Below are 17,392 nucleotides of genomic sequence, written 5' to 3'. Positions count from 1 at the left end.
AGATGTTTTACAGATCGATGGAATAACGACACGTATTGTTTCAGGACGTGGACTGAAACATTCCCAATATTCAGCAACACGAAATCGTCTGCCACTCCTAATTTCATTGTGGAATGGTTCTATATTCCATACATCTTAACCTCCCATCGTTCTTAAATTATCAACCATTGAAAACTAGTTCTATTCCATTGAAAATTCAGTTCTAAGAAGAGTTTAACACAACGAGAGCTTTCTCGTATCCCTAACATGTTTCTTAACATTCACCAAATACTCGGAAATGATGAAACGAACGCAGCACAGTTGAAAATACGAAAGAAGTATACTGTAAATATCATTTGCCTGAGAAACGCCTACTTTCGCCCAAATGGTAAAAAATTCCGGAGCACCGGGTCGTTCGCAATGACAACGTGGCGTACAACGTCGCATCGCGGACAGGCGACGCGATTATTCCAGAAAACATGAAACGAAAGCAGCAACGAGCCATGTCTGACTTTCGATCCTGGGTGGTAGCAGGTTATCTCGACTGTTGGCTGGGCTGCTGGTTGCATGGGCGGAGGCAGGGTCGTGCAGGCGGCCCCTCATTCGCTTTCCGGGTGCCACCCTTCTTTTCGAGGCTGCTGCGGCATATCCCCAGTCCATGCTGCGGCAACCACGCACGTGTTCGCGCATGCGCAACAGCCACAGTGTTGCACGCATGGGCGCGTACGCATATAGGAGAAACGGCACCCGTTGGAGAACCCCTTTCGCGCTCGGGCTACCCAACAGAATGTCCCCTCGATGCTCGTAAACTGTACTGCTAGCGTAATACTGCGTTACGTATGTGTCGAATGTCCCCACTGTAAGAAATCGATATGTCTGCTATGGAGAACTGGCGCCGAATTTGTCGATAGGATTTGGTATTTAAAATGGACGTGTACATATAATAAAATAGAGTTGAAGAATTATGCGAATGATAGAAATTAGACAAGGATAGGTTAGGTTAGGTTAGGTTAGCTTAGGAAGGATAGTCATTGGCACTTAGCTGTTTCTTAGCTATTTCTTTACGACGACATAGGAAATGAAATGACCACGGAATGGTAACCATTGCTGCTGGAAATTAAAGAATTTATTTAACAAGGATCGTTACTTGGTCGTTTTCTAACGTTTCTTCGCGATAACGTTGGAAATTAGATGATCTGGCAACAATGGTCGTCACCATTTGGCCATTTTTCCTTCTTTTAAGAGTCGAATTGCCTTCACCGAAGCGTTCGTCAAATATTCGTCGAAATGTGCTAGTCATCGTTCTGCCTTATTTAATAAACCCATGGAATCTCAAATTGACTGATGTAGAGTTCTAGCGAGCCCCTATAACGCTAGAAAAGCCATTTCCCGTGGTTGACGGTAAATTGGGCTGCACAGCGTGAAACGATTGCCTCGTAACAAATTGACGTTTCGTTTGTGCAGAAGATAGCGGACAATTGAATTTTTTCGCGGCATTAAGTCGTCCGAGGGTCCGCTATCAAAGGCCACGTTACGCGCTTTCGTCGGTTTTATCAGAATGATTCATACGTGGCATTATCTCGTTATTTTTCTCGCGCGTTTTCCACCGATCCGTGTATTCCTTTTTCGAAGGCAAATGATTTATTATGCGGGCTTCTCCATGAAACCGGTAAATATATGCACGCAACTTTGCATACGTAATATGGATGAGATACTGTCAACGCCGTCAACTAACAAGTTTACCTCGACTCGGCTGGCTATCGTTTGTTTCCTGCTTCGAATGATGTATCGCGCGAAAAACCGATAAGAATGCGCCACATAATAAATCTATAATAACCGAAATGTTCATTTTTCACGTTCGCGATAACGACGAATAGGAGAGCAGGGGGGCGAGGGGGGGCAAGGGGGTGGGAGGAGGAGAATGCGCGCAACTTAAGTACGTAGAAGCAACGAAACCGATGATAATAGTTCGCTAAAAACCAGTTAGGCTATGCCCGATACGATAACGATAAGTTGACATTAATAGAATCACTGGATTCTTAAGAGAAAAAAAAAAAAAGTACAAAATTCTTTCGATGCAAATTTAGATGGAAGGATGTCGATTTTTTTTTTTTTTAGGAAACACGACGTTATTGTAAATTACGAAACATTTATTTATTGATTGAATTTACTTCACGATTGTATCTTAATCGATCACTACGATCAATATAAAGATAATTATCGAAGTGTGCCGATTCTTATCGTACAGGCTATATACATTATATCGGTAGAATGTCAAGGAATATAATGTCACACTTAATAGAACGTTCTTGTAAACTCGTGCACTTGCTTGCTTAGAACTGGCTAATTACACTAGGATCGCCTTTCATCCTCGTTCACTCGGGATAGAACGTGTTTAATGTTTCTTAATATCTCTATATTCTTACATTTAATCAGATAAACATCGTTTTGGTATATCGTCACAGCGACTCCGTGCATTTAAATCAACCTTTCATTGCTATTCTCTCTCTCTCTCTCTCTCGTAATACATCGATTCGTTTGACGCCACCTGCTACATCTTTTTTTTTCTGTTTGTAACCTAAATCCTCGTTATTGGTCGTTCGGTATACTTTCTCGATAAAAATAGACGATATCTCGCAGCATTATTTACAACATGCACGTGACGCGAGCTTCAAGTGAATTTCAGGAGATTTGGCCAGAGCCTGGCTCGGTCTGACGATCTCGCTACGCCCTGTCCGACGAGTACAGGAAGTTTCCACTTTGCCCCGGACAACGAACTCCGGTTCCATAAGCAAACAACTCTGGCAAATTCAACAACGATTGGACAAACGAACGGGCCTGTTAACAGGAAATTTGAAAAGGAATGGGGAAAATCAAGTTTCTATGGGAATAGGATCTTGCGAAGTGGAGTTCTAGCTCTTTCGTTAAAGTGAAAGAAAACGCAGCTAAATCCGCATGATATTTACAGACAAATATTCTCAGTTATTTTCTTCACTACTTTATTAACTTTGTCTCTCTTATTTTTGCATAAATACGTTCATATCGAAACGCAGGCGTCACTGTACATTTCCTTTGAAACGAATTCCCCTTCTACGCGAAGAAACGAGTCCACGCTTGCTGAACATAAATGTGTTTCCGTGGCTGGAACCTTCTGTGACAGTTCCCTATCGAATACTTAAGACACTAAGACCGCACACTTACGTAATGACATACGAAATACGATGCACTTTAATCACATAGCAATAAGAATTTCTTTACACGACTATATACATGGCGTACGTTATCCAGGTGTATGTACAGTTTCACGCGTCGCGGAACGAATCGACCCCTTTTTCCCATCTCCTTTTTTACGTTTGGATCGAGGGGCGGTTATCTATCGGAAGAGTCATAGTGGAAGATTGGATTCGAAGCTTCGACTTTTGAAAACCCTTATAGTGTGCTGTGAAATATTTTGAATCAATTTTCGCGGAACTCTCAATGTTACAAGAACCCAATAGAAATAATGCAAGGGAAGAAGCTTTTGAAACGCAGAGAATTCGATCGTTAGAAAGAAGAAACTTTGCGGTTCTTCAACGGTACGCACGAACACTCGCCAGTTGTCCGGCCTGACGTTCTTTCACAAGGTTTCAAACGATAACTCACATCTTTCCACACTCTTTTATAAACTGTCCCGTGTCTATCAGTTCCTGACCAGAGCTTGTAAATCCTGCACCCTGTTTTCTACACCTAGTGACACTTGACAAACGTCCTCGACATCGTCACTCAGTCTTCAAGTACGCGCCATGGTACTTCTTACTTGCGAAGACCTAGCGCGAGACGTTGTTTAGCATCCCTGTTACCTCGACGCTACTGTCACAGACAGTGTGAACCCCAACGGTCAGAGAGCACCGGGAGTGAAGAAAATTAGTAAGCGACATCGTGAGTGCCCATTTGTTTTACCAGACCAGCCGCTCGATCGTCCGCCGTATCATCCAGATGATGATGACTCAGCCGTGTTGGGAAGGAGAAAGACCGCAGGAAACTTCAGTGCCATCCTTTGTGTATTCAGGTCACTGTTTCGACTGAGACACAATAGACGATTTGCGCGAATCACCGTGCCTTCTAGACCACGTTCCAGTAACTGATGTTCCTTTCTAGGCCAACGCAAGATTATGCCAGAATTCGTCCTGGAGAACCGCCGCTGGTTGTAATGGAGGATCCGCGCTTCCGGCTACTCGAATCTCTTTCTTGCCGGCAGATCATCCATCAAACAATGATTCGTTGCAGCAAGGATCAAAGGATGACGCAGCTCTTCCTCTTTAAGTGTCTACCCTGATGCGTTCAGTAGTAGCCAACTTTGTTCTTCAGTCGTTGAAACAACTTGTCCACCTCGTTTTCCATTCGCCCAATCTGTTCGATGGTTTCGTGAAACTTCAGCTCACTCGATAAATAGCTAACGAATTGAAAACGAATACTTTTACGACCAAACAGAAACGAACTCCTGGGCAGCAGTACCAACAAAGCCGGGCAGTCGACTTGAACAGTCCGGTTCCCCGGACGGATGTTACAGCGCCGTTAGCCCGTAATCGGACTTGATCGCCGGTGGCGGAATGGGCGCGGAGACCTGCGACAGTCCAGACGGACTGGTCGCCGGGGCAAGAGGACTGATACTTCCGGAGCCGATGTGTCCCAACGGTCCTCCCGTCGGGCCCTCCATCATGCCACTTACATGATGATGACTCAGCTGTGCTTGAAGATGGGCCAGAGGATGCGGGTGACCTTGGAAACTCGGATGAACCACGTTCGTATGCGGAAGAGCGGCGTTGACCGCGTGCACGTCTGCCATGTCCGTCAAACCAACGCCCGAGTCCAAACTAGCGTCGATTCCACTCGACGGGGAATTGTTGTTGTTCTTCCTTTGACTGTTGTTGTTCCCGGTTGCCAATTTCGATCTGGTGGCCGGCGTCTTAGCCGGTTTCGCAGACGGCGGCGCTGTCTGACCGTTCGCGTTCTTCCTGCGCACGTTCTTCGTGTTCGGCAGCTTGTTGTCCTTCTTCCACTTCATACGCCGGTTCTGGAACCAGATCTTAATCTGCCGCTCGGACAACACCAGGGTATGAGCGATCTCGATCCGTCGCCGTCTCGTCAGGTACCTATTGTAATGGAATTCCTTCTCCAGCTCGAGGATCTGGTGCCTCGTGTACGCGGTCCTCTGTCGCTTCGGCTCCATCCCTGGCTGGTACGAGCCGTTCGCTGCAAGAACCAAACAGAGACATCGAGTGGAGTTAGTTGACTGGCTTCTAGAGACCAGAATCTGGTCGAATTTATTAAGATCGTATGGTTAAATATGGTTGTTTTTAAGGGGACCGAGAATATATAGCGAGAAATTAAAATAATCGAGTGAAGTTAGCTGACTGGTTTCCAGAGACCAAAATCTGGTCGAATTTATTAAGATCGTATGGTTAAATATGGTTGTTTTTAAGGGGACCGAGAATATATAGCGAGAAATTAGAAATAATCGAGTGAAGTTAGCTGACTGGCTTCCAGAGACCAAAATCTGGTCGAATTTATTAAAATCGTATGGTTAAATATGGTTGTTTTTAAGGGGACCGAGAATATAACGAGGAATTAGAAATAATCGAGTGAAGTTAGCTGACTGGCTTCCAGAGACCAAAATCTGGTCGAATTTATTAAAATCGTATGGTTAAATATGCTTGTTTTTAAGGGGACCGAGAATATAACGAGGAATTAGAAATAATCGAGTGAAGTTAGCTGACTGGCTTCCAGAGACCAAAATCTGGTCGAATTTATTAAAATCGTATGGTTAAATATGGTTGTTTTTAAGGGGACCGAGAATATATAGCGAGAAATTAGAAATAATCGAGTGAAGTTAGCTGACTGGCTTCCAGAGACTAATATCTGGTCGAATTTATTAAAATCGTATGGTTGAATATGGTTGTTTTTAAGGGGACCAAGAATATAACGAGGAATTAGAAATAATCGAGTGAAGTTAGCTGACTGACTTCTCGAGACCAATATCTGGTCGAATTTATTAAAATCGTATGGTTAAATATGGCTGTTTTTAAGGGGACCGAGAATATAACGAGAAATTAGATATAATATATTCTTGAAATTGTTGAGAAACGTTAAGTTGGTATGATCGCTAGTTCCTACAAGCTAAGTTGGTACGACTTCTAACGACGCTGCATTGTCTTACGCGTCGACCACGTGTTATTTATCTAAGTGTATCCGATGTGTTCAGATGGCTGGTACATGGTGGTGAAATATAGAACGTAAAACTTGAATCTGCGTGAATTCATTAAAAAACCAAACTCCCAAACCTATTTAATAACAGAAGTTATATTCAATGATGAATAAATATGATTAGCTTTCTCTGTACGATTACAGAGTTTTAGCAAGTAATCGTTTCGACCTTATCTGTCATTAGAAAATAGCACGCCACGAATAGCCAAGCGATTATTCAAGCAATTACACGCCGATGTTATCGTGTGATTTTTCTAGTTAATATGCGGCAATCGATTTTTCTTATTTATCCGCGACACGTGTAGAAACGACTTAAGAAATAACTCGATGAATGAATTCTTTAATACAATCGGATTTTTATCGTACATTCTCTCTCACTCTTGACGTTTCTTCTTTATAACGCGATTTTCCACCTATTACATTTAAAGTATAAATATAATTCTATTTCAAGAAACTTGAATACTCTAACTGGATGATTTAAAATTAACAATCTCGAGATACTGTTCAAGATTTTCGTGTGTAATAAAGGTTTATTTAATCGCTAAAAAAAAAAAAAAAGAACCGAAAGTGAATCGTGATAACAAATGGGAAGTAAAAACACAGCAGACAATTAATAACGTGCATCCATGTGAGCATTTTCAAGTCGTACTATCTGAATGTTAAATTTGTTGCAGCTTTCGAACGAGTACAGGCTTCGACCAGTGACAAGCATCATTATTTTAAGACTTGTACTATTGCCGATAGTCTCGAGGCGACGTGTCACCGTCTGGTGGCACACGCTCGACTTCATGGAACGCGCGATCACCGATCGCAATGGATAAAGAAGCGTGACACGTGCACCGACACCATCGTTCTCCAGTGAAACGCTGAAACAACTGACTCTACATTTTCCAATCGGCTGACCGATATTTCAAGGCCGTGTTGCTCGAGCGCCAAATAACTGAAATACTCGTTGAAATTCCAGCAGGATTATCAAAGTTATTAGGCAAAAAATCAAAAGAATGGGAACATAAATTTGGTAAATTCAAATTGGTCTTTTTGGTTATGAAATAATATGAAAATTGTAAGTACAGTAAAACTGAAAACACGTTGTTGAGAAGAAAGCATTTTGCAGAAACGCAGGTCTGAAGTTATTTGGTCATTTTCATAGTCCTGATACAATAATAAATATCATATAGTCATAAATATTCCAAATTTACAAATAAGATCATATAGTGTGGAAATAAATAGCTGAGGAAAATTGCTGAAATACTCGTCGAAATTCAAGCCGGATTATCAAAGTTATCTCTTCTTAGGCAAAAAGTCAAAAGAATGATCATTTGCTTTGATACTCCAACATAAATTTGGTAAATTCTAATTGGTCCTTTTGATTGTGAAACAATATGAATATTGTATGTACAGTAAAATTGAAAGCAGGTTGTTCAGAAGAAAGCACTTTGAAGAAGTGCAAGCTGAAGTTAGTCAAAAGAATGATCATTTGCTTTGATACTCCAACATAAATTTGGTAAATTCCAATTGGTCCTTTTGATTGTGAAACAATATGAATATTGTACGTACATTGTAGAATTGAAAGCAAGTTGTTCGGAAGAAAGCATTTTGAAGAAGTGCAAGCTGAAGTTAGTCAAAAGAATGATCATTTGCTTTGATACTCCAACATAAATTTGGTAAATTCTAATTGGTCCTTTTGATTGTGAAACAATATGGAAATTGTATGTACAGTAAAATTGAAAGTAAGTTGTTCAGAAGAAAGCACTTTGAAGAAGTGCAAGCTGAAGTTAGTCAAAAGAATGATCATTTGCTTTGATACTCCAACATAAATTTGGTAAATTCTAATTGGTCCTTTTCATTGTGAAACAATATGAATATTGTATGTACAGTAAAATAGAAAGTAAGTTGTTCAGAAGAAAGCACTTTGAAGAAGTGCAAGCTGAAGTTAGTCAAAAGAATGATCATTTGCTTTGATACTCCAACATAAATTTGGTAAATTCCAATTGGTCCTTTTGATTGTGAAACAATATGAATATTGTATGTACAGTAAAATTGAAAGTAAGTTGTTCAGAAGAAAGCACTTTGAAGAAGTGCAAGCTGAAGTTAGTCAAAAGAATGATCATTTGCTTTGATACTCCAACATAAATTTGGTAAATTCCAATTGGTCCTTTTGATTGTGAAACAATATGAATATTGTTTGTACATTGTAAAATTGAAAGCAAGTTGTTCAGAAGAAAGCATTTTGAAGAAGTGCAAGCTGAAGTTAGTCAAAAGAATGATCATTTGCTTTGATACTCCAACATAAATTTGGTAAATTCTAATTGGTCCTTTTGATTGTGAAACAATATGAATATTGTATGTACAGTAAAATTGAAAGTAAGTTGTTCAGAAGAAAGCACTTTGAAGAAGTGCAAGCTGAAGTTAGTCAAAAGAATGATCATTTGCTTTGATACTCCAACATAAATTTGGTAAATTCCAATTGGTCCTTTTGATTGTGAAACAATATGAATATTGTATGTACAGTAAAATTGAAAGTAAGTTGTTCAGAAGAAAGCATTTTGAAGAAGTGCAAGCTGAAGTTAGTCAAAAGAATGATCATTTGCTTTGATACTCCAACATAAATTTGGTAAATTCCAATTGGTCCTTTTGATTGTGAAACAATATGAATATTGTACGTACATTGTAAAATTGAAAGCAAGTTGTTCAGAAGAAAGCACTTTGAAGAAGTGCAAGCTGAAGTTAGTCAAAGAATGATCATTTGCTTTGATACTCCAACATACATTTGATAAATTCAAATGGTTCCTTTTGATTGTGAAACAATATGAATATTGTACGTACATTGTAAAATTGAAAGCAAGTTGTTCAGAAGAAAACATTTTGAAGAAGTGCAAGCTGAAGTTAGTCAAAAGAATGATCATTTGCTTTGATACTCCAACATAAATTTGGTAAATTCCAATTGGTCCTTTTGATTGTGAAACAATATGGAAATTGTATGTACAGTAAAATTGAAAGCAGGTTGTTCAGAAGAAAGCATTTTGAAGAAGTGCAAGTCTGAAGTTATTTGGTATTTTCATAGTCCAGAGACAATAATAAATATTATATAGTCATCAATATTCCAAATTTACAAATAAGATCATACAATATCCAAATAATATCAAACTTCTTATCTTCGCATTATTTCAGATGCCATCATTTGAGCGACGTTACACAATTGAACGAACAGAAGCGAGAAAGTCTCATGTGCTTGATAAATTGACATGTTATTCGTCTGATACCGCGATGAAGATTGACTTTAAGGTAGTCGTTGAGAAAAAATGCACAGTCATAAGAAGTGGGTGTAAAAATCAAAGTGACAAACAACGATCCTCTAATCGTTTTGTGCTCTTCACAACCCCCGTATTAAATTTGGATGACCCAACTGTAGTATACTTTTATCTCACCCTTTCAACCCCTTCCATCACTCTCTGTTCTTCTGATCACTTTTTATTATTTAAGCTTCTACAGCAAAACTTAAAAAAATGTTAATTAGCATCAAATAAAATAACTTTTGATTCTATTCACATAAATTTAAGATTCTATTACATAAACAAAAAATCATAAATAATGCAGAGGTTGAAGGAGCTCCAATGTTAAATGAACTCCAATCTGAATAGAAGAATTCCATTTATTGATGCAAGCTGATTCAACCAACTGTCTATTGAACCCAATTATTTCAATTGTTTTGAGCATCAACGCCTATTGCATAGGTGAAAAATCCCAGATAATGAAGACAATCACTAAATGCTGATATCATGAATTGCACATCCCTCGATGAACCCAAACAAAATTCTACAGTACAATTTCCTCGTCCACTTTACACCCCATTTATTTCTCGCCTTATCACAAGCCTCTATCGTAGTTCTATGGTTTTCTTCTAAAGAGTTGTAACCGAGACTCGATATCAGAAGTGACCATCGTGGCTCGTCACTAGCATCGGTTCAGGTCGCGACGAAGGTGACACACGAGAAGAGATTGGTGCATCGATTCGTTGGTCGTATCACAAGCGACGTCAATCCTCGCGTGGCATGCTAGATGCGTTCCTTGGTGGTCCGTAGGAGCACGATAGAGGAAGCATGGCAGCGAGTTCAGTTTAGAATCTGTGCAGACACATTCCATTCCGAAGCTGACCGACGGTCTCGAGAAGCCCCTCCTAACAGCAACGTCCGGTCGCTGAGCTTCGAACATCCAAAGGGGGAGAGATTGCAGTCTCCGACAGGCCGTCGGACACGCATACCAGACTTCACCGGCACTGAACGTGAAAGCGAGGACCGTGTTATGCGCGAAAATGATACTCCTGCGGATAAAAATGACGGCGCTCCGCGAGCATGCATTTGGAGCTTGCGATTCTTTTCTCAGGATCGAGCATATCGTATCAAATGAAAATAATTCAGACCTTTGTTGGAAGAACGTGAAGATCGCCAAAGGAGGGTTCCAAGGTTCAGGCATGGAACATTACTGAAATAATATTTGACTATTGTTTGTTGCAGGTTATTCTGTTGTCAACTAAGCGTTTGGTATCGAATGATAATTTTGTAAGCTTCTAATTATAGTTATTCGCTTCTGCTGAAGAATTTGTTTCAGTTGTGTCACTTTTAAAATACGTACATCTGCAACATATTGGTGAGACAAAAGGAGGAATTCTAACCAACTACACTAATTTTTGTGCACTTGTGGGTAATCTAAAGGTACAGAAATGTGCAAAAAGATATCAGCTATTGGAAGTAGAGTATTTGTTGTAATTTGTAAATCATAAAACAAATCTCTATTTAAACTTTTTGAAGCTTCTAATTTGTTATAACGATATAAAATTATATAAATATTTGCAGTATTTTCTCAGGATGGAACATATCTCAAAAGTGTCATAAATTAAAATAATTCAGACCTTTGTTGGAAGAACGTGAAGATCACCAGAGGAGGATTTCAAGGACCAAGGATGGAACATTACTAAAATATTTGACTATTGTTTGTTGGAGTTTATTTTCCTGTCAACTAAGTATTTAGTATTAAATCATATTTTGGTAAACTTCTAATAATAGTTAAAGAATTTGTTTCAGTTGTGCCACTTTTAAAATATGTACATCTGCAACATATTGGTGAGACAAAAGGAGGAATTCTAACTAACTACACTAATTTTTGTGCATTTGTGGGTAATCTAAAGGTACAGAAATGTGCAAAAAGATATCAGCTATTGGAAGTAGAGTATTTGTTGTAATTTGTAAATCATAAAACAAATCTCAATCTAAACTTCTTTGAGTTTTATAACAAAATAAAATTACATAAATATCCTCAGTCTAATTATGATACAGAATGTCATAGGTGATATACTGATACTGATAGCTGATAGAACTAACTTTCTGTGCATTTGTGGGTAATTTAAAGATACAGAAATGTGCAAAAAGATATCAGCTATTGGAAGTAGAGTATTTGTTGTAATTTGTAAATTATAAAACAAATCTCAATTTAAACATCTTTAAACTTTAGAACAATATAAAATTACATAAATATCCTCAGTCTAGTTATGACACAGAATGTCATAGACGATATACTGATACTGATAGCTGATAGAACTAACTTTCTGTGCATTTTTGGGTAATTTAAAGATACAGAAATGTGCAAAAAGATATCAGCTATTGGAAGTAGAGTATTTGTTGTAATTTGTAAATCATAAAACAAATCTAAATCTAAACTTCTTTAAGCTTTATAACAAAATAAAATTACATAAATATCCTCAGTCTAATTATGATACAGAATGTCATAGATGATATGCTGATACTGAGAGCTGATAGAACTAACTTTCTGTGCATTTGTGGATAATTTAAAGGTACAGAAATGTGCAAAAAGATATCAGCTATTGGAAGTAGAGTATTTGTTGTAATTTGTAAATCATAAAACAAATCTCAATCTAAACTTCTTTGAGTTTTATAACAAAATAAAATTACATAAATATCCTCAGTCTAATTATGATACAGAATGTCATAGGTGATATACTGATACTGATAGCTGATAGAACTAACTTTCTGTGCATTTGTGGGTAATTTAAAGATACAGAAATGTGCAAAAAGATATCAGCTACTGGAAGCAAAGCACTTGTAATTTATAAATCATAAAACAATTCTCAATTTAAACTTCTTTGAGCTTTATAACAAAATAAAATTACATAAATATCCTCAGTCTAGTTATAACACAGAATATCATAGATGATATACTGATACTGATAGCTGATAGAACTAACTTTCTGTGCATTTGTGGGTAATTTAAAGATACAGAAATGTGCAAAAAGATATCAGCTATTGGAAGCAAAGTACTTGTAATTTATAAATCATAAAACAATTCTCAATTTAAACTTCTTTAAACTTTATGACAATATAAAATTACATAAATATCCTCAGTCTAGTTATAACACAGAATGTCATAGATGATATACTGATACTGATAGCTGATAGAACTAACTTTCTGTGCATTTGTGGGTAATTTAAAGATACGGAAATGTGCAAAAAGATATCAGCTATTGGAAGCAAAATACTTGTAATTTGTGAATCATAAAACAAATCTATTTAAACTTCTTTGAGCTTTATAACAATATAAAATTACATAAATATTCTCAGTCTATTTATAATACAGAATGTCATAGATGATATGCTGATACTGGTAGCTGATAGAACTAACTTTCTGTGCATTTGTGGATAATTTAAAGATACAGAAATGTGCAAAAAGATATCAGCTACTGGAAGCAAAGTACTTGTAATTTGTAAATCATAAAACAATTCTCAATCTAAACTTCTTTAAGCTTCATAACAAAATAAAATTACATAAATATCCTCAGTCTAGTTATGACACAAAATGTCATAGATGATATGCTGATACTGATAGTTGATAGAACTTTCTCTTCTTGCAAGAAAATGAAGAATATGACCCGTAAGATTGTTCGCCACGACGAATTAGAATTATATTGCATTCTTCTACGTAAGTTTTGGTAAACAATTTCTATATAAAACTATATAGAAGAATATTCTAAGCATTTTTGGAAACCATATAACCAAAATTAAAGAAAGCACCATATTTTAATATCCAGATAAATTATATGAAACAAGAAAGGAATAAAATCGAAATAAAATTTTCCAAAACTATCCAGATACGTGAATAATTTTCAAATAATTTTCAAAGCTATTTTTCCAATCGTTTCTTAACTATCGAGCTTTCAACTAGCCATAGCTCGATTCCAACGGAGCTTACAATACATTGAGGAAAAAAGGTAGGAAGAAAACCTTTGTTACGGTGGAACGACGCGTTAAAAACTTGTTTCGCATACGGTGCGCCGTGCTTCTTTCATCGATGATATTTTTTGTTACCTGGAAATATGAATTATGATATTCCGGTTCGATAGTATCCGTGTAGAACGGCCTGAAAAGCGAAATAGTTGCAAGCTGGAATGAACAGCACTTTCCCCGGTCAAAACGGAATAGAAATTTGAGGCTGCAAAGGCAGCCCAATTCTCTGGCATATTACGTTGCAAAAATTCCCTTTGTAGATTCATAATCCTTCTGCGAAATGCCTGCCGCAGACGGCAACGTTCGTTACACGTACCACTCATGCCATTCCTCAAGCCGCGTTTCCAATGAATAGTATTGCAAGCTTGTGTACTATGTTATCGTGTAATTCCTCGACATTTTCTATTCGATATCGATCTTCTTAAAAAACAAGACAGACGACATTCACTCGTGCGAGAAATATAACAAGTTGCGAGTAATTTTTATGCGTTTATTATTAGAAGCTTCTTAGTGGAAAGTCTATCTGTTTGTAACGCGAACCAGCTACAAGCAGGTAAACAAAATGGAAAAAAAGAAAGAAAAAAAAATGATCGAGATCGTATAACACGCGTCTATGCTTAAAATCTATTTCTAACAATAGGATAAACCTTCCATCGATTTGTCTGTTTTTCTAATATTTCTGTTTAGAATCGCCCTTAAAGTTCGCTATTTCTCAAGTTGACGTGTGATACGAGATGAAGAATAGCGGCACTAAGCGTAACCGAATAGGTGGTAAATGGGTAGGCTTCTAAAATCTCGCACAGGTGATCGGAAGGTGGAACGATAAATTGCAGCCCATCAGTCTTCCGACTGGTCGGTAACGCGTCACCTTGCGGCCTCGGCGTATTAGTTTCACAGGTAAATCCTGCAACATCGCTTCCGAACTCTCGTCATGCGCTCGGTGGCGTGCGGTAAACACATGGCGATTATGTTTTTATCGTCAGACGTTTAATAATGAGCTAATAACGACAAAAAAGCGAACACGTGCAATGAATCGGATTGTCAGAAAACACGATGAAACTGAGAACACGCTGAAGTAAGGCAAAGAAACTGGTTTAAAGCTGAATAATACAATGGAATATGTAGCATAATACGGTAGAGTATACGGAATATCAGAATAGGTTATGTGACAATGGAATATAGACGAATAGTACGTTTTTTAAGTAGTAAAACCTGGGATTATAGAGTCATCATGTTCCGTCGGACAAAGATCGTGCCATTTTCTAACCTATAATTTCCAAACTATCAATTAAAATTCAATTAAAGCCTGCACGTTTAATCGCCAAATAACTGGAAATAGCATATTTCGTGGTGAGACCTGTCTAAATTGAGCTACCATGCTACAATTGCTCAATCTTCGTCGTCACTGGGTTGTAGGAATAAAAAGGGGCGTTGAAAGTTCCAACTCACCGACACCAGCAACGTGAATCTTCTTCATCCACGGATAAATCACACGGTCCCCGTTCTCCTCTTCCTCTTCCTCATCCTCCAGCATGCCCGGCGACCCGTCCATCATTTGATCATCTTCCATGTCATCCTGATCGGAGCCCTCGTCCACGTGATGCTGTTGCTGCGACTGCTGTTGGTTCTGTTGTTGCTGTTGCGTCGGTTGCTGTTGTTGCGAGTTTTGTATATGTTGAGACTGTTGACCGGTAGACGGTTGCTGCTGAAGATCCGGCGAGTTGTCACGATGCAGCTGACTAGAGCTCGCCGGACTGCACGCGTTACTTTCGTGCGGTGTCTGCTGTTGACTCGGCTGTTGATGATGTTGAAGACTATCCGGCGGCTGCACATGATTCTGCATAATACCCGGTGATAGTGGAGTGGAGCCGAGAACAGTCGATGCGGACACAGGTGGTTGCTGCTGTTGTGGCTGTTGCTGGTTCTGCATCGACGACGGGCACGTGAGCGGCGGTTGTTGAGCCTCCGGCGGCATCGCCAAGGCGCCCACCGCGTGATGATGAGGATGCAGGCTCGCGTGATGAACGGCGTGCACTTGATGATGAGGATGATGCGGCCCATAGTAGCTACCATAGCCGGCATAGCCGCCGTTTAGCTGCACCGCGGACGACGCTCCGTAAGGAGTGGACGCCGCTTGATGATGATGTTGATGATAACCGTACTGTAGCTGATGAGACTGCGGATGATTCAAGTGGTGACCACCCCCGCTGGCGGGAAAGAACTCCGCTCCAGTGGACGGGATGTAGTTGCTCTGACTGTATTCCTCGCTAGGAGGAAACTTTGGATCCACCATCACGGATGTCGCGGCCAAATGATGGCTGCTAGTTGCCTGCTGGTGTTGGTGATGATGATATCCACCGCCGGTGGATGGATTCATGAGAAACGAACTCATGTTTGCGTGGACTTCTCGTCTCGCGACGGCCGATTCCACGATTCGACTCTCGTTACACGCCAAACAATGATCGACGGTAGTCACGGTACCTTTTCAGTTCGTCCGACCCTCCGTCGACGTTCCAGGTTTAATTCATAGAATCTCACGGTTCCATGTTGATGATATTCATTGTTGGAAGCGTATACACCGCACTGCACTGTGGCCCGTGGCCGACATCCCTCTCTGCCGCCGCGAGCAGGGTGACTTTTTCCACCGGAGGGGAAAGGGTACCGCGTCTAGACGCAGAAGACGGAAAAGGGAGAAAGACAGGGGGAGAGAAAACGAGCGAAAAGAGCAAGACCACGGAGAGTAGCAGACTCCCGGTGGACAGCTGCTTATCCTCTCCTCTCCTTCCGCCACTTTTGCGATCTTCCACGAAGCTCCGCGGCCTCGTTCGCTCCTTCCCGCCCACCGAAGCCCAATTACCATACCACGTGACCGCGGCACCGACCAATCAGAGCTGCTCCAAGCTTGCGACCATGATGGATAGCGCGGCACGCATGCAACACGTGAGTGGCGCCACGAGAACCACTGCGGCAGGTGCACCAACTTCTTTCTTCGTGCCTCCTTCGCGAGCGACGGTCACCAGAGCTCTTCTACGCACTCGTCCTCTATGACGTTAGAATTCTTTACAATTTTTTTTCCTAATCATACACACTTTACACTATTTTATCGACGATAATCTTTCTAACTTTCGATCAATGTCCTCGATGCATTGGAAAAGTTCTACCAATCGCTCGTTAAATCTTCAATTCCGCTGAAATATCCGATCACCATATGACACCTTCTCAAACTCCGATCGATCCCATTCACTTCACACTGATTCTTTCAAGCGATTCGATCCCAGGAACATAGGCACCATCGACCGCCGGCCAAGCTGTCAGAGAGCCATGAAAGTGAGCTCGTCCTGCCTCGGCAGAAACTCGTCTGGCAACTCCGGCAACTCTGTTCCCAACTCCCTCCAGGTCCAACGAGACCGGCTGGCTTCGAGCCGTTGCCGAGAGCCGGGACACCCCCTCTCCTCGTCGTTCCTCTTACTCTGCCGCCAGCTAACCCCACTCCGCGGAAGCACGAGACCAACCCCTGCCACGGAAAGCGTGGATCCTGTGCCCTTATGGGGCCATACTCCAGGGTACCTAGAACGGTATAGTCACTCCTACGGATCTCCTTAACCCGCCTCCATCCTTCTGAAATCCATCTTACGCCAGCATGGTCAATGCTCGACGAAAACCACGCCGATGCTGTCTAACGTTATTGAGATCGTCACATCGGCGGTTAAATGATATCACCATGCTAATTGGCAGATGTCGCTAGGGTGACGCGGCTTTTATCGTATTTGGAGGTTCCTCTTAGTAATAGATGCGTTAGATCGTTCGAGCAAAGCTGCGTATTCGTTAAATGTGTGGATATTTACACAATGCGTCTAATTAAAATGCGCAACGTA

General features: G+C 40.1%; 1 protein-coding gene across 1 annotated transcript; it reads right to left on the bottom strand.

Moving 5' to 3' along the window:
- Nucleotides 1-2,954: 2,954 nt before the first annotated feature.
- Dfd (homeotic protein deformed) lies at nucleotides 2,955-16,883 on the bottom strand. Its single transcript, XM_033341055.2, has 2 exons — nucleotides 14,967-16,883; nucleotides 2,955-5,211 (listed from the first exon to the last, which is right to left on the bottom strand). The coding sequence occupies exons 1-2, from the start codon at nucleotides 15,907-15,909 to the stop codon at nucleotides 4,523-4,525; spliced, it is 1,632 nt and encodes a 543-aa protein (XP_033196946.1). The 5' UTR covers nucleotides 15,910-16,883; the 3' UTR covers nucleotides 2,955-4,522.
- Between the last annotated feature and the right edge of the window lie 509 nt (nucleotides 16,884-17,392).

Source organism: Bombus vancouverensis, chromosome 18 (genome assembly GCF_051014615.1).
Source record: "Bombus vancouverensis nearcticus chromosome 18, iyBomVanc1_principal, whole genome shotgun sequence".
Lineage (NCBI taxonomy): Eukaryota > Metazoa > Arthropoda > Insecta > Hymenoptera > Apidae > Bombus > Bombus vancouverensis.
Note: the sequence above shows the minus strand (reverse complement) of the source record. Positions and strands in the feature narration are given on the sequence as shown.

What these genes read in the sequence shown, in the direction of transcription:
- Dfd (XM_033341055.2), bottom strand. Translation starts at nt 15,909, where the DNA reads ATGAGTTCGTTTCTCATGAATCCATCCACCGGCGGTGGATATCATCAT. An exon ending in GATTCACGTTGCTGGTGTCG is followed by an intron (nt 5,212 to 14,966) that starts GTGAGTTGGAAC and finishes TGGTTCTTGCAG; the next exon opens with CGAACGGCTCGTACCAGCCA.